Source organism: Mercenaria mercenaria, chromosome 9, assembly GCF_021730395.1.
Source record: "Mercenaria mercenaria strain notata chromosome 9, MADL_Memer_1, whole genome shotgun sequence".
Taxonomy (NCBI): Eukaryota; Metazoa; Mollusca; class Bivalvia; order Venerida; family Veneridae; genus Mercenaria; species Mercenaria mercenaria.
In genome coordinates, this window is record NC_069369.1 from 22,187,727 (window position 1) to 22,210,886 (window position 23,160).

At 32.6% G+C, this 23,160-nt stretch overlaps 1 protein-coding gene across 5 annotated transcripts in view; it reads left to right on the plus strand.

Annotated features, from left to right (window-relative positions):
• Window positions 1–4,366: 4,366 nt before the first annotated feature.
• LOC123546030 (endothelin-converting enzyme homolog) overlaps window positions 4,367–23,160 on the plus strand; it is an 81,593-nt gene continuing 62,799 nt past the window's right edge. For 2 of the 5 annotated variants that reach the window (XM_053551009.1, XM_053551010.1), the window contains exon 1: window positions 4,369–4,812. In XM_053551009.1, coding sequence (XP_053406984.1) covers window positions 4,736–4,812 — 77 coding nt within the window. In that variant the 5' untranslated portion in view covers window positions 4,369–4,735. Of the gene's footprint in view, window positions 4,813–9,274; window positions 9,679–23,160 lie in introns of those variants that run through there. The other 3 variants (XM_053551007.1, XM_053551008.1, XM_053551011.1) reach the window with 3 other exon arrangements.

The window sequence follows — 23,160 nt, forward strand, 5'->3', positions numbered from 1 at the left end:
TACGAATCTAAGTCATAAATGTTTTGGCAGAAGAATTGTAGTGAGTTAACTAATGGATATTCCATTATAGATTTTACAGAAATTCTTAACGGTATATTGACCATTCTGATGAGCAATAAAGACTTTTTTTTTACTTCTTCTCTGTAAAAGAACGCATGAAAAAGTTACTTGGATTTGTTTGCGGATAAAATAGACAAAATGTTGAAGACTGAAGTTTTTATCACTCAAATATTGCGAGTACTTTGGTAAGAAAGAAAATACTAATGGTATTCATTTTATCAATGTTTTAATGTATATTCTCAATAAATTTGAACACACATGTCGAAAATTGCCAAATCGATGATATAATATGACACAAAATAATTCTCGATGTATTAGAGACCACACTTTGTATACCAAGAATGGACCGAATAATATCAATACTGGCGCTGTAAAGAATCAGTCAATGCGCTGTTCAAGCATCATTAAATAAAATATTTTATCTTCTTACAAAAGTTTTTTTATACTTTTGCTTTTGCGGATGTTTGGTTCATGTGCAAAATATAGTCGTTGAAACCCATTATTTTCCGGGGAATGTCTAGACCGAAACTATCATTTACTGCAACATTTTACTTGAAACGTTACTTTCGTACAAATCTTTTTATTATTTTAAAAAAGAAAAAGATATATGATGTGTACATGACGTAAGTTTCACTTCTTATTGAGTCGTCTGCTTGAATGTTCTACACTCTCGTACCTAGGAATAAAGCGTTTTTGAAAATGGAACCTTTTAATGTATTAAAAAAGTATCGTGCCCTGAACTCAAACTCATACTAGTTTATTGCGTTAAAGGCCTCCAGCCCATACACATACACAATACAATTATAAATAATAAACACAAATGTGTGTGCACACAGTATATAACGAACAAGAGATAAAGCAAATTCATAAGCACTAGTAAAGTACCATTTACCAAAATGTATATCTATTTCATATTTAGAATTTCGATTATGAGTTTGCAGATAAATACATATATTGCTATTGTAAAATATAACATTGGTAATAATTCGCATATTTCAGCTAAATTTTAACCGGTATGTGTATACGTGCAGGATTTCAGCGTGTAAGGTGTAAAAAAAATCAAGAACATTTCAAATCATTAACCCGTACACACTCAATCAAAATTAGAAGTTTTAAAGATTGACCTGTCTTGAGTGACCGGATTAAAATTTAGCAAGCGCTGTATATATGGCGGTAAACTGTACGTACGTACGCACGCATAAGTATTAAATCGCAACTATCTTACCTCTTCGCGTTCTGCTGATTTGCGGATTCACGAACCGTGCAAATATTGATTAAAGGCTAATTAAATATGGCTTTGTACAACACACATTATAAACTTATAGTTTCATTATGAAAGGAATAAATCACTTTCTTATTTTCTGCAGTCTGTCGGGGTTTATCAATTGTATGCTTTTAGCAGGAATATAAATATTTCAACGGTTGGCAAATTGAAATTATGGATTTTACTGGTTGCATTTCAGTGGAAACTACTTCATAACGTGTCAGGAAAGTTGTTCATTAAATGTTTTGCGCAAGTTGTATGTTCCTTTTACAATGGCCTGTCAACAAAATGAAATAAAAACACGTCTTGCCATTGACGCGGGCTTCCGAAACATTGAAATAAGGGGGGAAATGTGTAGGGTTTGTTTGCATTTTTTATTCATGTTCATCTTCATTTAGCGTAAAGATTTTTAGAATTGAAATATCAATAAGAAATATGATATTGTTTCTATACAACGCCGCCTCCACATTCATACAATAATAAATAGTTTAACAAGTACATTTATAAGAATCAATGTATATTGATTGGGATCTCGGTATACGGTATATTCGTTAGTTTTTAAAATTTGACCATGATTGTACGTGCTTACCAAATTTGTGTTGGCTTTACCAGCGAAATACATAATAGAGCTCACTTAATGATTAGATATGACCATTTATATATTACTCGGTTGAATTACTGTGACTCAATAACTGAACTTTTACCGCGATATCTCGGTAAAGAACTTTTTTTACCACGCGATATTAGGTTTCTGGATACAAACAGAATTACCAGCTGGATTATTCTTATTCATAGTTCATTACCTCCCATTGAGTAGAACACTCCTAGTATGTCATTATTTTGTTTAGTTTCTTTCTATGGTTCGAAAGAATCACCATATATATAATTAACCACAACAACATAGGTCTTTACGTACCGACTGGAAGCAATTCTGATTCAGTGTTGTAAATATTCCAAGTCCTTTAACGTCATGAGGCCATCAAGTGACGCTAAAGCTGTTGATCGCACCTTATTATGAATATCCGTCCGTCCGCCCAATTTCTTGTCTACCCAACATCTTCTAAACCAACCCATTGGAAGACTCAATGATTACTTAACCAATTAGGACGATATGCAGAGTGCACAACCCAGGTCACTTGTTACACGACTCGGAGGTCAAGGGTAAAGTCTAGAAGTCTTGTCCACTCCATAATGAGAATTTTCATAAATCGAGCATCAATTGTTGAGGTATAGAGCATATGACCCGGTTCTCGTAGTCCAAGGTAAAGGTCATATTGGTAGGTAAAATATCAAATTACTTAAGTCTATTCCATATTTTCTAAACCGCTTGAAAGATTTTCGTAAAAGAGGTATCAATTATTTGCCTTATCTAGATCACTATGTTGATGGCCAAGGACACAGCACTTGGAAGTCAATGGTCAAATGGCTAAAATTCTTGTCTGCTTGAAATGATTTTCTTAAATCTAGCATCAATCAACTACTTGTCTGGGCAATGTGCAGAGCGCACAATTCAGGTCACACTTACAAGCTAAATTGTTTAAGTTTGCGTCAGTCAGATCATTTGATTTTTTGTAATCTATCTCAGTTAACTACCTTGTCCAGGGGCTACAAGTCGAACATGAAATTGCTTAACTTTATGTCCACTCCGTATCGTCAAACGTTTGGAAGGTTTTCATATATATAAATTAACATCAGTCGTTTACTTCGTCAAGACGATTTGCAGAGCGCATGGCCTTTTTTTTATTAAATTCAAGATTTAAGTCGCACTTGCATATCAATCATTAAGTAGGCGAAATTCGTTTCCGCTCCATTTTTTCTATACCCCTGGAATTATTTATTTTATCAAACTGACATCAATCCATCCAGGCAACATGTAGAATGCATAGCACAGTTCACTAGATCAGTTGTAAATGTCACATGTACAGGTTAACTATCGAGTAGGTTTAACTTGTGTCTGTTCCGTATGTTCTTAACCGCGGGAATGATTTTCATGAAACTAGCACCAGTTGTAAAGAATATCAGGATGGCATACACCCAAAGTCACTAATTTTAAGGTCATGGTCACACTTAAAGGTCTGATATCATGATCGCAACAGTTTAGATTTTCTGTGTGTGGATATTAATCACATTTAATGATAGCTGTAGTTTTGTTCGGTTGTGTTCTATGCTTGAAGATAAGATTAATTGATCCGCGCAGTCTGGCCAGGATCCATGTTGTTCGCTTTCAAAGCCTATTGCAATTACAGAAACCGTTAACGAACAGCATGGATCCTGACCAGACTGCGCGGATGCGCAGGCTGGTCTATATCTATGCTGGTCGCAAATGCACTATATTGGTTTTCGCATGGTGCGGCCATGTTGTTCGCTTTCAAAGCCTATTGCAATTGCAGAAACTGTTAGCGAACAGCATGGATCCTGACCAGTCTGCGCGGATGCCATGCTGGCCGCAAATGCACTATATTGGTTTTCTCATGGTGCGGCCCAATTATTTTAATTATGTATATCAAGCTAATAATCAAATACAGAAGTATTGCTTCAAATACATATTACTTCCAGTGTTTGAAATTTACAGATAGATTGAAATACTTCGTAGTTTGTAGTAAACTTAAAGCTGACATTGCAAATTTAGAAATACATTTTCTTACAGAAAAAAAAAAAGATTATGTATTCAATTGCAATCTAAACACCACCTTTACATAGCTAAACTATATAAATATATCACAAAACAGTTTAAATTGTAGGTCATCGCCATTTTTTCATGTTAACTTATTTACTAATAGACCATTCGTTCTATCCGTATTGTTACAGCACCGCGTAATCTGTGAACAAAGTAGAAAACTAACACTTGATTGGGAATGCGTTTCGGTTAACAGAATTGCGCTATAATAGCAGCAATACTCTTCCATTACTAAATATAAGTTTTGTATTGGTTTTATTTTACCATTGGGCAAAGTTATTGGAAACTAACCATCACATGTTTGCGATTGCATGTTTTATTGTGATAATGGTCCTTGGCTTCAGTCCTAAAGTAGACATCGTGATGGCTTGTGTTCTATCGTCGTATAATACTGATTATGTTTAACAGTAATAACTCATTTGTGGAGGAGTTTTAATAAATACAAATAATATAATCTAATGGATAATAAAATGTGCTTTCAACTACTATGTACTTATAATACTTCTGTATAATCATTTTTAAGGCAATAAAGAAATTTGTTCTCTATTAGGAATAAGAAAATGTACTGTGATCAATATGGAATTTTCGCAGATAGTTGTGACTAAAAGTGACTAACGAAGAACATACGTACGTTTAAGGAATAAAGCAGACTCTTTTTGATAAATTTAATTTAATTATTTTTTAAGTTGGTAAATGTGTATCACATGCCAATATGGCTAAATTAATGGCATAAGATGGCATCATATGGTACGAATGAAACACTTCTCGATGTACCAGAAGTCACATTTGTTTGTAAAAAGAGAACACCAAGGTATGTTTCTCTTGTTTTGACTATATCGAATTTGTTGATTGAACAAAAAAGGCTGAATTGTTGCTTTTACAAGTCTTATTTTGCACGTCGCTGAAGAGAGAGTTTTGAAACAGTATTAAAATTATTGGCCCATTTTTCGCCGCTCGGCATTATAAAATAAAATATTTCCTTCCATTCGTCCAGGTATTGAACATGTTTACATTTTAAGGTAGTTATGCACGTTAGATTAACCGGAAGAGACGGCGTAATGTCATTTATCCGGAAGACGTTAAATGGTAATAGGGATACATAATCTATTGTATCCTATGCATTTAGTGCAAGACATTCAGCTCTACAATCTTTCTTTATGTTAATTTTGACAATAGATCGGTTTTAATGTTAAGTCAATCAAACTAATAGCATAAATTAAGCAGCAGTATAAGGACTCCACTTAATATAGTAAAATATTTAGAATTGCATCGATTCAAAATTGGCTAATGTAAAAATAGAATATTTATTATTACAATCAAAATCTTCAAGTCAGTCTAACAAAAATCAAGCACATAACCCTATCTTTAATATTGAGTGAATTTTCTTTGAATATTAAATCGCTTTGAAAAAATATACTTAAATAAATAGAATTAAATTTTTTTTCATCTCTCTTTATCACTGATTCCATGCATATAAATATTTAAAGAATGAAATCAAGTATTTTCACTACATGATGATTATGTTTCTAAAGTTTAAAGGAAGAAAAACTGCTATGATATATTTCAATTTTTTCTCTATGTTGGATTTTAAAGAACAAGAAGGATGTTTTCTCCTTTACATACTGACAGCAATAAAGTCAAAATTGAGCTCCTTGACTAGTTTACATTGTTGTAAGTAAGGCGAACCCCATTAAAAAGAAGAGTTAAGATGTTAGTCGTAAATACTGTTTTACTAAGATTTTGCAATGGGAACAAAGTAGTTTTGTTAAATGACAAGTTGTAGACGAAGCTACTTCAAAAATGTTGTAAATTTTTCAATAAATATAGCTATAATGCTTCTAATTTTTACTATTCTTTTTTTGATAGTCACTTGTTTTATCTAGAGAACTTCTTATTGCCTTGGAAGTCATATTCCATGTATGACGAGGATGTTACTTACTTGTAGCGTAGTCGTTTAATATTACCCTACCAAGCTGTCGAGTATCGTGAAAATATACCTTAAAATTGGATAAGTTCCTTATTGCTTTTTTTATGTCATGCAAGGCATAAAACGTATTGTTTAGTGCATAAGTCATCTCTGGCCAAAACCCAGAAATATTTGACTAGACGAGGTACCAGCTAGTTACCAGCGAAACTGTCTTCAAACAAAAACCAAGAGAAAGATTTGTGTCATCAGAAGTCTTGTTTCTTCTTTTTTCTAAAATGCAAGCTTAATTATTTCAGACACAGCGGTCGTTATAAATTAGCATTAAACAAGAAATCTTATATGCCCGATACAATTTCGTAAAGGAATGAAGAAGTACATATGCACTCAGTGAATATCATTCATATTTATTAACGGAGAATGAAAGCTTTGAATGAATATCTCAGTCTGGAATCACACAAAAAGTATACAAAATGCAAAAATATCGGTATAAGAACATTACTTATATAATCAAATAAACATAACTGCGTTAATGGATCTATCAGTTTATTATTCACCTGTGTGAGATTAAGGAATTATTGCAGTATGCGTTGTTTCCAAAACAAACCTGAATACATACGAACATAATGAAATTCCGCCCAAAATTAAAAAATATGACTTTTGCTTCTGCACTTTACAAAATATCGATTCAAATCTTTTCTCCAATCAAATAGTTCCTACAGCTTTCAAAAATACAAGACCCTGACAATGAGTATGGTAACTTGTGAAATGGTAAATCCGTCAAAAAATGAATTTTCTGAATAATTTTTAAATCAATTCAATTTGTATAGGTTTCTTGAAATCTTACTATCACGATTTAATTTGAAGGTCTGTTCTAAAAACGTGTTCTACAATTTTTCATTAAGTTACAAACGCCATTGACGCTTTAAATTGAAACTTGTTTTAACTTTATCTGCCCCGGAAGAGAATTCCAAAATGGTTTACCTCAATGTTGGATGTAACATGGAAGCCTATTCTTCATGCAGTCAATGATATTTCATGAAAGAAAAGAGAGAAAATTATGTAAATTTATTGATAAAACATGCTAGAATATTTATAAATCAGTGTTATTTAAAACAATAAAATGATAATGCTATATTATGATATCATATGTAACACTAACATCCTTAAAGTTTCATGAGGCTATTAATTTTAAATTAAAGCAGATATAGCAGATGTTCAAATAGAGAATATGCATAAATATGGCAGTAGATTTGTGTCTATGTTCGACTTTTATATTATGTTCAATAATCGGACACATGTGTGTTTAGTTGTTTATATTTCTCACCAATTTACACGAACCTTTTCACGATGGAGTGAAATGCGTTTTCATGTATTTGTGCACATATTGATTTAAAGCTCATTAAACTACCACTGTTTGTTTCGTTATTAAATAATAAATCACTAATATTTTTTCTTCCGTCTGTCGGAGTTTATTAATTGCATAATTTAACAGGAGTATAAATATTTCAATGGTTGGCAAATTGAAATTATAGATTTTACTTGGTGTATTCCTGCGGAAATTATTTCACAATATGCCAGGAAAGTTGTTCGTCAAATTTATTGCGCAATTTATATGTCCTTTTGTAATGACTTGTCAACAAAACAAAACAAAAATAAAAACACGTTTTCCCTTGAAGCGATATTCCGTAACAATGAGGTAATTGGGAAATCTTGTATTTTCTTCGAATACAACTTTTTTTTTAATGCAAAGTTTTTTTCTATGAATTGTAATACCAATAAGAAAATTTACATTTGTTGCTTTAAAACGTCGCTTCCACATAGGACAGCAATAACATATAGTTTCAATTACAAAATGGAACAAAAGTATTACTACACTAACAGGATTCAACGAAATGGATTATCCATGCTCTTAACAAATGTCTGAGAAAATGCATGCCTAAAAATTACCATTGGACGCCTAGCATATCTTAAATAATATATCTTTCTTTGCTTATGTTCACAAATTTACCTAAAATTTAGTGCACATAGTAAACAAATAGTTGAATTTTGACCATGTTTACTTGCTTACTAAATTTTGCCTGTGATGATTTTACTGATAATACCTTGAATTTCTGACTACCTTATTACTACATTTTACCAAACATTTACAGAAATTACTCATTGTTTGGATTTTATCATTGGTTATATATACTCTTTTTCTGAATTTAACAAGCGGTTGTTTTTTCAGAGTTTAACTAGAGTTTACCTAATCAACTAGTTTCACAAGACGTTATTGAATTAATATTACTCATTTGCTGAATTTTACCAGCGACGTCTAAGTAAATTACTTAACTTTACAAGGGAATATTGGATTACTAAATCTTGCGGATAGATAATTCTTATTTCATTACCCCTAATTGAACATATTCATTCAATTCTATTCTGCTATTATTTTGCTTGGCTGCTTTCTATTCTTCCAAAGGATCTCCTAATATATTTGATAAAGTCTGTAAGTACCCATTGGCGGCCATATACTTTGACTTGGTGTTGTTATTATGCCTTGTCCTAGGTTTAAGCCAGTGTTTAAACCAAGTATGCTATATTTGTACGGTTGCGTTCTATGTTTGCAAATTCAATTCAATGATATATGAATAATACACGTTGTATTAATATATTAAAAACAGAAGGAGAAATGGTTATGCCGGTGTATTTATTAACTATCTTTAGAGCTTTTGATTTACGATGCGTCGGAAAGAGTTTGTGTAAAGAAAATTTATTTCCACTTTTTGAAATATTTATGGAAAGTATCTATTTTTACAGAAACGTTTCACATTCTGTAATCAGAAACATGTAAGCTTTGCTTCGATATTGTACAGAATTTAATTAATCATCTGAATACATCGCAAACAAATTTAAATTGTACAAGACCATTACCCCGGCATGATATTATTGAAATACTGTTGAAAAACGGCGTTAGACCCAAAACAAACAAACAAGACAATCACACTTAGTTTTAGTCGATTTCTGTTTATATAAATTGAAACACTTGTTACATCTAATTTTAAAACGCCTGTTACACAGCTTATGTAATTCCATTCGTAATGCTACAGCATCACGAAATTCGCAAACAAAATAGAAAATGAACATTCGATCGGGAAAGCTTTTTTGTTAATAGGATTTTGCTATAACGGCAGCAAAACTCTTTCATTACTAAGTATTAGTTTTGTATTGGTTTTGTTTTACTGTTTGGTTATTGGAAACTAACCATCACATGTTTGCGATTGCATGTTTTATTGTGATAATGGTCCTTGGCTTCAGTCATAAAGTAGACATCGCGATGGCTTGTGTTCTATCGTCATAACTTAGAAAGTACAATAAAAAAGACCTTTTGGTGGAAGAGTTTTAATGAATACATTTATGTAGTAATGGACACATGATCATGCTGTATACTGAGGTATATTTCTTTAAAGTAATCATTTGATAAGCAATAAACCAATTTGTTCCTAGTTGGACTAAGAAAATGTGCTAGGTCTATGATCAGACACGGAGTTTCTGTTATAGTTTTGATTAAAATGAGGCAGATGTTGATATTGAAATAATTGCTTTGGATATACTTTCAAACGTTATTTAAGTTTTTCTAAGACTGTTAGCGAATATAGATAATGTGCCAATATGGCTGAATTAATGACATAAGATGGCATCATATGGGACAAACGAAGCTCTTCTCGATGTACCAGAAGTAACTTTTGTTTGTACAAAAAGAAAAACAAGGTATGCTTTCTTTTTTAACTTTATGAGATGACAGATCTATTTTGTTGAATGTAAGACATAGGTTGAATTGTTGTTTACAGCAAGTTTCTTAGCATAAAAGTGCGAAATGATTTAAAACAGCTGTCGCCTGATTCTGTTCCCTGGAATCATATAATTATTCGTTGTTTTAATTCTAAAGTTAAAATATGTTATGTTACATTGTTAAAACGTAATTATATATATTTTCAATAGTGTTGAATAGTCATTGTACACGAGATATTTTAAATCCATCTCGCCGGAAGACGCATTATGTGAAATGAAACCCTATGAGTTGCAGTCTAACTATATTTAGTTTGTAAATGGTTAAACTTATTGTACGTCTAGAGGGCAACAAAATTGAAACGCTCAGTTTAGATTAAGAGGTGTGTGTTATTGTGCATGTATAGTATAAATACTCATCTGTTTACTATGAAATGAAAAAATGACATAGAACATACTTAAAAGAAGTGCTACATTTAATTGTCTTGTTTTAAGTTCAGTATTCAATAACAAGGAAAGGACTTTTTTCTTTTCTCAGTAACACTATTAATTTTGATTCCACGTCAATGTATGTTTCTTATTTGTTACGTTAACAAAAATATCATTCTGTCATGTAAATTTTACAAAGCCGAAATAATCAATTTCTATGACTAAGAACAGAAACAACGTCGTTTTTTTCTGAAAATTAAAATGCTTGACGTAACAGAAGTAAAATATAAGTATATATGGCTATTTAATATTTTTTGAAATAGGTATTTGGTTTTTGTAGATGTCAGTAAAACTTTTGAAGATTCGTTTGAGATAAATCCCTTTATAGGGTCCTCTTATGATACCAGTAGAGTATGTTAACTGTAGAGTAATTCAGTTGAACAGCTGTCTTTGAAATCGATTTAAATAAGTATAGTTAAGAAACCTTAAAGGAATGAAAACAAGACATGATAATAAATGGGTTGGGTTAGAGAATACCATTTCCCTCCTACTTACTAGGAGGTATTGAAAGCTAAATAAATGAATGTCTCTGTCTAGACATAACACTAATAGTATATAATAATGTAATATGTAAAAAAACTAGAATGTCAACAGTTTTCATTTTATAGAAACAGTCGTAAAGATGGCCTTTTGTAAAATTAACTCAGTATACCTGCATACGGTCAAGGTATTAATTTACCACGCTCTATTTTAAAATATTTTAAAATATTAGAAAAATGACGTTCATTTGCCATGGCGTTTTACGTTAAGTTGATGTAGATTCTTCTGCAATTTAAAAAAAATAAAACCACAACATGATCATAATTGTACAATATCTGTATTAGATATGGTCTCTGAGAACTTGTGAATATGGTTAATATAGTGCTTTTTTAAAAAGATTTTTCGAGTTACAACAAAACAGTAAATTTTACCTTTAAGGCTTGCACTGAAAAAAAAGAAAAGGGTAGAACATCATTTCGCTACACACGCGTTTGGCGCTTATTTTGCTTTTATTTGTCTCAGAAGGGCATTCAAATGGTTTCATATGAATTCTAGAAGTTGTATATTTCATGCAGTCATTTGTAAAGAGGAAATTCTTAAAAATTAATTGTGAAGTCTATTATTGTTTATCTTTCGGTGAGGGTTTTAAATAAATCAGTATTATTGATAAATGCTATAATGAAAATAACTTTCAACCTTAAATTAAATGCACATAGAAGTATTTGTTTATCTGTGGAGTATCTCCTGTCTATTTTAATTGTTATGATCTTTTGTCTTGTGCATGTTTATTGTTCATGAATTCATTAATATTAAATGGATGGTCAGTATATATGCGGGGAAGAATATTAATAAAGTATGCAATTAAATAAGTATTTCCCTACATACTCCATTTTATGTATGCTTTCCTAAAGGTTAAGGATATGTATCTAAGTATCAAATTACAGCTCCATTATCTTCTTTATATATCTCTGTAATATCTTGAAATCAATTGCACATCGCAACTATTTTGTAAGAGAGAATGAAAACAGTACATTATACAAATTGATTATTTCTGCAATAGTAGTACAACATAAAAGTGTTATTAACTTTTTGTAAAAATACTGGAATTGAGGCCAGTCAAAAATGTTCGGTTTTAATCACTGTAATAAAACGAATATCGAAGTGTACACCTTTTGCTGTAAATGTGAAACAAAAGGTGTGCCTGAGCTATTGAAACAACAACAGAAATTCACTGTATTGTCAGAAGCAGATATTGCAATTTGTCCATCTTAAAAAGTTTAATTGAAATTTCAGTGTTTCATACGTTTGGAAGAAATGTGGATGTATTAGACTGGTTGTGTATGTTACGTTTTTAGACACAATTTCGTAGAAAATATGATATCTTGGGACGTCCGAAATAGTCAAATGATCGTAATCTGGTTCTCTGAAGCAATTCTAGTACGAAATAGAGAAATTTTGCACCCGCCTCTCAGAAACTTCTTTAGGCGGATTCTTCATGCCTTGGAATTGATTGATTTGAACGCCACATCGACTCCTATCGTTGTATTGTTTAATGTACTTGAGGGATATATATCTTCTTGGTCGGTAGAAATTTATAATTGTTTAAAGGAGTCACATATATTTCAAAGTAGATTTGCTTATTTCATTATAAATGTAATATATTTTTCATACAGTTTTGGGCAGTCGATAATTCTTATTTTCGCTTATTCTGACGCCAGAGAGGCGCCGCTTTCAGTACTGGTTTTGTATGCAGATCAATTAAGTCATAAACTAGTCTTTTTTTCATTTTCACACAAGTACCGTTTCTCTTGATCGTATTCAAATTGGATTCAGTAAAGGCAATTAAGGGCCATTATAGTGTGCTTCATTTGCAAAACGGCCATATGATTAACGTTGGATTCTATATATTTTCATCAGAAAACAACTGTATTGCTTCAAAATATAACACAAGCACAGACTATATTCATTACCAACGGGTCGATGGGTTATTACTGTCGGGGTAGGAGTATCTGGCAGAATGTCGTTACAAGAGATTGAATGGTTTTCGTTTACTATTTTTTTCAAAATTCATATGGTTGCTTAAACACTTTTTTCGTTTTAGTATTAAATTGATATTATAGCATCAAGCAAAATAATGTGATATTAATCGTAATTGTAACCAATCATAGATCTTCACTTCATTTTGGGAACGGCAAAGAATTTTTTTTCCGAATTCTTGTCGACTTAACAACAAATAAATAACTGTATCTAGCCTTAATATTCAGGAACCAGACAGCTAATGTGAAACCTTTTAGCTCCCTGGACAGTTGTAGAAAACTAATGGCGCTTATTCATCTATAAAACACAATAATACTTTGATGAAAAACAGCAAGCGTTGCATTTGAAGAAAATGATACATTGATAACACTTTCGATTCGCTTTTAATTGCAGTTTTTTTTAAGTTTTAGTAAACATAAATTTCAATCAGCCCTGTAATTGTAAATCACATATAGATACTAAAACTAAATCAATAAACTGTGCAAATATTAAAAGCTAAAAGCCGTACCAGCCGAACACTGTATTAATTAAGGGTTCTTGTCAACTGAGCACTGCTTGACGGTTAAATTAAGTTGTACTAAAAATATGACATCTACATACTCAATTCCTACACAGGCCATAAAAGTTACTTACTGTTCAACAGTGAAATTCATTGCAAAAGCTATAATATATCCTTCCTGTTTATTTTATGCAAAACTTTTTGAAAATAAATTATGATAGTAGACCTTGCATAGTTTTGAACACATGGCTTAATATTTATAAAGGAAGCGTAATTATTATATATAAATTATCGTGTAAAGTCTAGTTGTTGCTGTACGAACGTTTCTGTAACGAAGCCTGTGTTACACTAAAACATAAAAAACTTCCATTAAGTATTTAATAGTTACAGCATACCGATACAAACTGTCAGATTTTCTTCCTTAGAAGAATATTTTTCTTATTATGCCAAAACAGTATTCAATAATGGAACTGGATCTATTCATCTTTTCTCGGAGATGTTCCGACAGTGACGGATTGCGTTTTCTAGAAGCGTCAGATATATCAGTATTATATCCTGTCAGTTGTTTTGTATGAAGAACATGATTGATACAAACCAGTACATTTTGAAATGAGATATTGTGTTGACCATTGTACCGCGTACTTGTATTTAATAATTGTAACATGTTAACAATTTACTTGTCGACTCAAGTATTTTTGACGTTTATATGATAACAACAATATTAATGATAACACTTTACGGTTTTATTTTTTATCAAACTTCATCTGAGGGACGAAATTCTTCGTCTCTGATGTTTTACTTTGGTCCATATTGATAATCTGCAAGTAGTAACAATGCATGAATAATGAGGTTTCGATTCCTTCCGCTTTCCTGTATAATCATTTTTCTGCTGTTCCCGATATATAATGCTAACATTTTTCCTTTGTTCAATATAGCTTGCACATCCAGTTAGTTTCTTCGACTTAACAACCGCAGTAGGGTGAAGGCAAAACTACTTCTTTCCTTGAATCAACTGACATCAGAACGTTTTTGCCTCATCATTATATAATATTCCACTGCCTATATGGTGATTACTTTAATTAATAAGGGCGTTCAGAGTCTGGAAAATTTAAACAATCGTAAAGAATTATAGCAAGGGAAAGATAATAGTCATAATAGTTATGAAACACCGTTGTGATTTTCATTATTGTCAGAGAAGAAACATGCATAATTTTGTTTTCTCATTTACGTACGGCAATGTCACGCAGACGATTGCAGTCCGGTTAAACACGTACGTCTTCATAGTTAATAACAATAGAACGAAAGGTCACCCAATGTCATTTTATATGGGTGATTATGATACTCTATATCTTCTTCATTTGCATTCAGTTTACATATCACGTGGTAGAGATGCTGTTTTTTCATTAGAGGAAAATTACACAGTTAGGGAAAGAAATGCATTTCTTTCCATCATTCCAATGGTAAGTGTACATGTTCGAAATTACCATTTACCTTCTCAATCATTGAATGTCTCTGAGACATTTTGATCGTGGGAAATGTTACTACTCTCTGCACAAGCAGTGAATTCAGCAAATATTCTTTATTGCTTTGTCTTAGCCGACAAAAAAGCTACAAAGAGACGGAATAATCAGCAGAAATATAACTACTGATGTCAAAAATGTTTTATTCAGAAGTCACGTTTTGAAGCTTACACATGTTCTTTATCGCTTGAATGTTAAAAAAGGACCTGCATTTAACATAGTAGTCACACTGATGATAATAAATAAACTGTTTCTTAAATTCATGTACTAAATAATCGTAAAATCACAACAAAAATCATATTAGATATAGCAGAAACACACAGAATAGTAAATAAAATGTTTCATAAGAAGGGAATATGATATATCGCACAGAGACATAAAATCAGAAAAAATAGAACCGCACAAAGTAGCCAAGTATTAAGAGAATTTCAAATGGAATGCTACACGTCTAATCCGACAGGCGTTTTTATTCATGGCGAATAATTTGTTTTCTGTGTGTTTTTAGCTCACATGTCACAAAGTGACAATGTGAGCTTTTGTGATCATGCAGCGTCCGTCGTCCGTCGTCCGTGCGTGCGTGCGTCCGTGCGTGCGTCCGTGCGTGCGTAAACTTTTGCTTGTGACCACTCTAGAGGTCACATTTTTCATGGGATCTTTATGAAAGTTGGTCAGAATGTTTATCTTGATGATATCTAGGTCAAGTTCGAAACTGGGTCAACTGCGATCAAAAACTAGGTCAGTAGGTCAAATAATAAAAAAACCTTGTGACCTCTCTAGAGGCCATATTTTTCATGGGATCTGTATGAAAATTGGTTTGAATGTTTATCTTGATGATATCTAGGTCAAGTTTCGAAACTGGGTCAACTGTGGTCAAAAACTAGGTCAGTAGGTCAAATAATAAAAAAACCTTGTGACCTCTCTAGAGGCCATATTTTTCAATGGATCTTCATGAAAGTTATTCAGAATGTTCACCTTGATGATATCTAGGTCAAGTTCGAAACTGGGTCTGGTGCCGTCAAAAACTAGGTCAGTAGGTCAAATAATAATAAAACCTTGTGACCTCTCTGGAGGCCATATTTTTCATGGGATCTGTATGAAAGTTGGTCAGAATGTTCATCTTGATGATATCTAGGTCAAGTTCGAAACTGGGTCAACTGCGGTCAAAAAGTAGGTCAGTAGGTCAAATAATAAAAAAACCTTGTGACCTCTCTAGAGGCCATATTTTTCATGGGATCTGTATGAAAATTGGTTTGAATGTTCATCTTGATGATATCTAGGTCAAGTTCGAAACTGGGTCAACTGCGGTCAAAAACTAGGTCAGTAGGCCTAAAAATAGAAAAACCTTGTGACCTCTGTAGAGGCCATACTTGTGAATGGATCTTCATGAAAATTGGTCAGAATGTTCACCTTGATGATATTTAGGTCAAGTTCGAAACTGGGTCACATGCCCTCAATAACTAGGTCAGTAGGTCAGATAACAAAAAAACCTTGTGACCTCTCTAGAGGCCATATTTTTCATGGGATCTGTATGAAAATTGGTCAGAATTTTTATCTTGATGATATCTAGGTCAAGTTCGAAACTGGTTTAACTGCGGTCAAAAACTAGGTCAGTAGGTCTAAAAATAGAAAAACCTTGTGACCTCTCTAGAGGCCATACTTTTCAAGGGATCTTCATGAAAGTAAGTCAGAATGTTCACCTTGATGATATCTAGGTCTTTTTCGAAACTTGGTCACGTGTTTTTAATAACTAGGTCAGTAGGTCAAATAACAAAAAAGCCTTGTGACCTCTCTAGAGGCCATATTTTTCACGGGAACTATATGAAAATTGGTCTGAATGTTCATCTTGATGATATCTAGGTCAGGTTTGAAACTGGATCAACTGCGGTCAAAAACTAGGTCAGTAGGTCTAAAAATAGAAAAACCTTTTGACCTCTCTAGAGGCCATACTTTTGAATGGATCTTCATGAAAATTGGTCAGAATGTTCACCTTGATGATATCTAGATCAATTTCGAAACTGGGTCACGTGCCTTCAATAACTAGGTCAGTAGGTCAAATAATAAAAAATCTTGTGACCTCTCTGGAGGCCATATTTTTCAGTGGATCTTCATGAGAATTGGTTAGAATTTTTATCTTGATGATATCTAGGTCAGATTCAACACTGGGTCACATGAGCTCAAAAACTAGGTCACAATGTCAAATAATAGAAAAAAACGACATCATACTCGGTTTAAAACTGGGTCATGTGGGGACAGGTGAGCGATTCAGGACCATCATGGTCCTCTTGTCCTGGATCTACACGTCTAGACCGTGATATGGACTGATGAGATCAAATTTGACTAGTTTTATTTCATTAATTTGATTCCAATTTCCCCTTTGTCAATTCAAAGAGAATTGAAATGACGGCTGTGCTCGTATCTTTCGCCTAAATGATCCATCTAAACATGTTTGCATATGTTCAGAAGAACGCCGGTGTGAAGATTTAGAAAAGTAATGAATATTTTATTAATATTTCAAGAGCGATAAACGATTTTCCATTTTTTGGAACAATATTCAAATCCCATGGGAAATGAGAAAATTATACGATTTTCTGTTTCGTAAATTAGTTGATTTAAGAACAAACAACATGATTTATTTCGTTTATATGAGTATATTGAATAAAGCTAGAAACCTTTGTGAAATGTTTAAAACTTATTATTGACTACTTTAAGATGTTGTGATTTCTGTCCATGCGTATGTATGCGTAGGTGAAGTAAGCCTATCTGGTAAGCTAAATTCAATTATTACTTCCAAGGGTTCTATTGGTTCTGTTCAAATAGTTCTAAGTACTAACAATATGTTAAAAAGCGTAATATGTCTATTATAGTATGATTCCATCTGACATGGAACAAATAGTAATTTTACTGTATACATTGATCGTAGAAGTCGAAATTATATGAGCGTTTTACTTAAACATGCACCTTTTTCTTAATGAAACCAGCCAAAAGAATTATATTGAATTGTAATTTGCTTAAAGCTAACCCCGATGCATTGAGAACGATAGAACAACCTTACTATGGGAACAAATTCCATTGATGACAAGGGCAAAGAGTTTTTGGGGGATAAAAAGACGTCATTTTATACACTGTTCTGTGAATTTTGTACCTGACACGGTTAAAAACAGAGGTTTGGTATGCACCATTAACTGATATAAAATCTCGATAGTGCTTTTGACACTAACCTTTTTCCACGTGGTGCCAATTGCGTTATTTTATTCTTTGTTTAGTGGTACATGTATCACTTTTTATGTATTTTTATGTAAATGCAAGTCATTTTTATATTAATACAAACACTGCTTTAGCGTTTAGTTTCGAGACATTCACGTTTTTCGAACATGGTTACTTATATTGGATAATTATTCTAGTGTAAGAGTAGATATTATGTTAATAAGAATAAAATATTTTCACTATATTTCCCCGAATATGACTGTTTCTTCTGTATAAGGAAGTTCTGCGTGTACTTGATTTTACCTTTTCGACATAAGATGTATTGAGAAAATTCATCCGATAAAATAATTATAAGGTCGTCTGCATGATTTTGTGCTAGACTTATTTGAAAAGTATGGACTTAAACAAAATTTCATAAAGGGAGACTTTGGGAAAATTACAATTTTGATGACAATTTTGCGCGATGAAGAAATTTTATAACGCATACTGAAATGAAAATTCTTGTAATGTAAATTTACATATCATCTTTAAATTGGTAAAACAGAATACATAGGTTCATTAGCTTATTTTTATTTTTGAAGTTTGCCTGCAATGAAAGAGGTCCGATAATTTCAAGCTGATTTTATGAACTTTCATAATCTTGTATTTTAATGATCTTTCGAAAGATGAACGCGTTGCCGGTTTTATCAAATCACACAAAAGTTCCCAGTTATTTGATTTACACATCTGGGCTTTATTCTATGTTTTACGGATAAATGACTTTCACCACCACATTTGAAGAACTACATTTATCGTATTATTGTTTTGTTTGGAATGCAATTTCTCCTCTACTTACTACGAAATGATAAAAGCTGAATTAATGTTATAAGTCCAGACAGAAGATAAAAGTATATACTTAATAATGCAAAATGAATGGAATCTTGTCAATATGCATATAATATGAACAGCATAAAAACTATGTTTTATTGTATAACGTCGTATTCCGTCCATTATCAGTCTATGTGTGATTAAGATCACGTAGTTTCTGAATCTAATTAAGTCTGCCCAAAATACTACAGTATAATCTTTGTTTCTAAGCTTTATTTCATAAACATTTTGGGGGCAAATTTTGTATGTACAATGCCAACGAGCGGGGTAAGAAATCATATGAAATAGTAATGGATTTTGTGGGTCACTATCCGGTGATAAACTAATTTAAGTTTGTATTCATTTCCTCACAGTTTAATATTACCATTAAATATCAAGATCTTTTCTGAAAAATCTTCTGGAAAATAACATAAAATTGCCTTTCGTGCCTAAAATTGAAATAGTTTGTTTTTTTGCCTCGGTGCCTCAGAAAAGAATTTCAAACAGTTTAATTATATGAAATTTAGATGTAGCTTGGAAATTGTTTTTCATAAAATCAACGATATTTTTGAAAGCAAATGGAAAACGTGTGTATATGAGTTTTGAACTATGATAATGTTTACTGGTAAAATACTGTAGATCAATGCGTATGATTCCGTGTGCGATGAGTAAAATCAACGACCTTTTATGACATACAATGTATATATTTTCGGAAAATGCAGTCAAAGGCCGTAACTTAAACATAAAATCTTGTATGTGACCTGTGTTTTGTGATTTTTAGAAATATCTGCTAAGACAAAAGGTTGTGTCAGCCACTTAAGACCTCGTAAGATTGAGTATTATGTGGCGTACTATATATAAACACACAACGCAACAAGGCAACACAATAGCAGACTCGTCTTGATTGAATCTGCTTGTGAGGGTAATGAAATGTGCACCATGTATAAAGCAAACAAGTTACGATTATTCGTTATAAGAAGCTGTAAAAATGTGTATGTACGTACGTACGGTTGTCTTCAAACCACAACATCATCATAAGGGAGCTCAATGATCTCGATAGATTTGTATATGTAAATGACAACTAAAGTTCCGTCTTAAAATCATCTAGAATTTGGAATGGGGTGCTCCAATATGTCATAAGTCTTACCCCCATCCCCCTTAGCGTATGAAGGACAAAATAGCATGGCTATTTGAATCGGTTATGCTTGTATTCATAGATAAAAGTGGTATCTCTATTTTTCCAGTACTATCTCTATGACAAATAATTCAGAATTATATGTCCTACAATAACGGTTTTTTTAAGACACAACTAACAGAAATGCCCAGAATAAACATATTCGAGATTTTATACAGAATATTAAAGTTATTATCGTGCAAAATATATTTAAAGTATTAAGTAGACATAATTTTTCCAGTATACAGTAGCATAAAGTGCAAATGTAGAAAATACGCAGTAAGTAGTTCTTCATGAAAGTTGAAGATTGGACGAAGACACCCAGCGCCTCTAAACTTTGTTTTTTTTTTCCTAGAATAGTACATAAACATACATGGAATTAACTTATTTCTTATCCTCCTACCTTCTTTCTCGTGGGTTAGGCAATCACTGATCATTGATCATTTATATTCAGTAGTTTTGACGCCATCCAGGCGCCACTTACAGCCACTTACAGCTAACGTTTTTGTGAGCAGATGAATTAAGTCGTAAAGTCTCTTTTAGGTTCACTTAGGTCTGTTATTTTCTTGATCGTATTCAAATCTGATTGAGTTTAATGGGATATTTGGAATCATTATATTGTGCTTAATTTGCAAATTTCCCATATAATTAACGATGAACATTGTATAGTTTCATCGGAAAAATACCAATATTGCTTTCAAAACAAAACGTACGTTTTTGGTAAACAGGCTAACAAATTCTACTGCCAGGGCATCGGAAAATAAATAGCATCGGTATGTCATGTCTTCTATCAGAACTTGGACATTATGTTCGTTTAACATTTGTTGGTTTCTAAAAACATTTCTGGTCCAGTTTGAAATTCCGTTTTGTGACAGTATTACATTTATGATATAGTCCGAAGCATGTTGTGTGTTATTTAAAACTTTTCAACGGAGCGAAACATTTAAGAATAGTTGTCGATAAACAATTAATAATTGTGCATTGCCTAAATGGTTTAGACCAGACATCTATTAAGAAACCTTTCATATCCCTGGGTAATTGTAGGAAAGTTACTGGCGCTCATATATCGATAAAACACACACCATATTTGCAATAATAAAAGCAATCGTGGCATTTGAAGGAAAATGAAATATTGATAACACTCAATAGGCATCAAAATGCAGCTCTTTTTTAATATTATTTACTCAACACTTCCAGGAAAACCATGTTTGGACGATAAAACAATACAATCTAGTTGTTAATACTTCAAACGTTGTAAACAGTGCAGCTAAATATATTGTTATCTGTTTGATTAACTGGATACAGTCTATATTTACTAGCTACAATTGAAGTAAGTTTAATCTTTTTCTATTGTATATCTATATACATGCGTAGATATCCCACATATATAAGCACAGCCTTATAACTTTCATTTAGTTTTATTCGTTTACAGAATACGGAGATATAAACTATCAATAGTAGTTAATACTGCAATTAAGTAATGACAATAACATGTTTACTGTGAAATCTAAGAAAATACTTTGAATGCTGTAGAAAATACAGAACATTCCAATTATGTGAGATGTCCAGTTTTTGTTGGGCTTTTTTCTTTAATTAATTTGTTCTTCTGAAGATTTTTTCATATTATGACAAAACTGTATTCATTATGGAACTGGATCTTTTCATCTTTTCGTGAGATACTTTCCGACAGTGATAGATTAGGTTTTACGGAAGAGTTAGATCTATCAGTATAATACCATGTCAGTTGCTTTATATGAGCCGCGTCTTGAGAAAACCAACATAGTGCATTTGCGACCAGTATGGATCCAGAGCAGCCTGCGCATCCGCACAGTCTGGTCAGGATCCATGCTGTTCGCTTTCAAAGCCTATTGCAATTAGAGAAACCGATAGTGAACAACATTGGTCCTGACCAGACTGCGCAGGCTGCTCTGCATCCATGTTGGTCACAAATACACTATGTTGATTTTCTCATGATGTGGCTTATCTTATGACTGATGCATCCTAGTCCATTTTGAACTTAGACAGTATGATGACCATTGTATTATGTTGAATAGATTATCTTAATAATTTACCAGTCAGTACCAGTAATTACAATTACGTACTTAACGACTGCAATATTGTGTGGACAAAATATCTTGTTGCTACTTAGGTTTATCGCTTCAACTTGGAAAGCAGTCGTTTGCCTTTTGCTAACTCGAGATACAGAATACGCACACAGTTATATTTACTTTGAAATCACGAACAGTGCCAGTACATAAATCGAAATCCAGCATGTTCAGTTATTGAAGCTCGATCTTTCTGTTAACATCATGAGTGTGGCGCTCATATAAATCTGTAACCGGTCAAAGACGTCTCTATACTGAATACAGAAATGAGGTAATGTTGTAGGAACTGTAGATATGGGAAAAAATAAAAAGGATTTTGCACTATATTACAAATGTAACGTTTTATATTGAAACGTTCTATGGAGAGACTCCATTGATACAACGACGGTGCAAATGTTGGGCCTACAAACAGTGACTGTCCTACCGCCTAGTATATATGAAACACAATAACCGTAGGTGCGTACTGTTAAATTACGCCGATACTAACACAGCTCATTTGCATATAAGGAATTCATTTCGTGAAAAATATAGACAGGCAAACTGCAATAAACCTTGTATAGAGGACATATCACAGTTTTATATAATTAGGAACAAAGTTTTATTGGACATCGTTCGTCTTTTAAATAAGAAATACTTACTAGTATTTTTTGTACGTAATGGGTCATGTGCTATATTTAAGCTAAAAGGACTATAGTTTCTCATGCTCGAATTAACGTCAAACGTCTTTCTTATTTAGGCAAGACTATAATGATCTTTAAGTTTAACGAGGCGTGTGCTAAACGAGATCTTGTCATGAAACCGATCTTGAACGAGAACGCAGGGAACTGCTTTACTTGAGAGTCGTTATTTTCCAATGAATTTTGCTCAGTTGTGATTATTTTGGTACATAAAACTATTTCAAGCTGAAGAAAAGAAGTTTACTTTCGTTTTCCTCAAGAGGTAACTGATTTTCCTTTTGAAGTCTATGACGTTACAGAATTTAGTATAAGCAAAAGACTGTTGTGAGTTGAATGCTGATACTGGTCATCTACAAATCATGGTCTCTTGCTACAGTTTTCAGATACAAATGCCTTTACTGCAGGCAGGCATCCGCAAGTAATTCAGAAATAA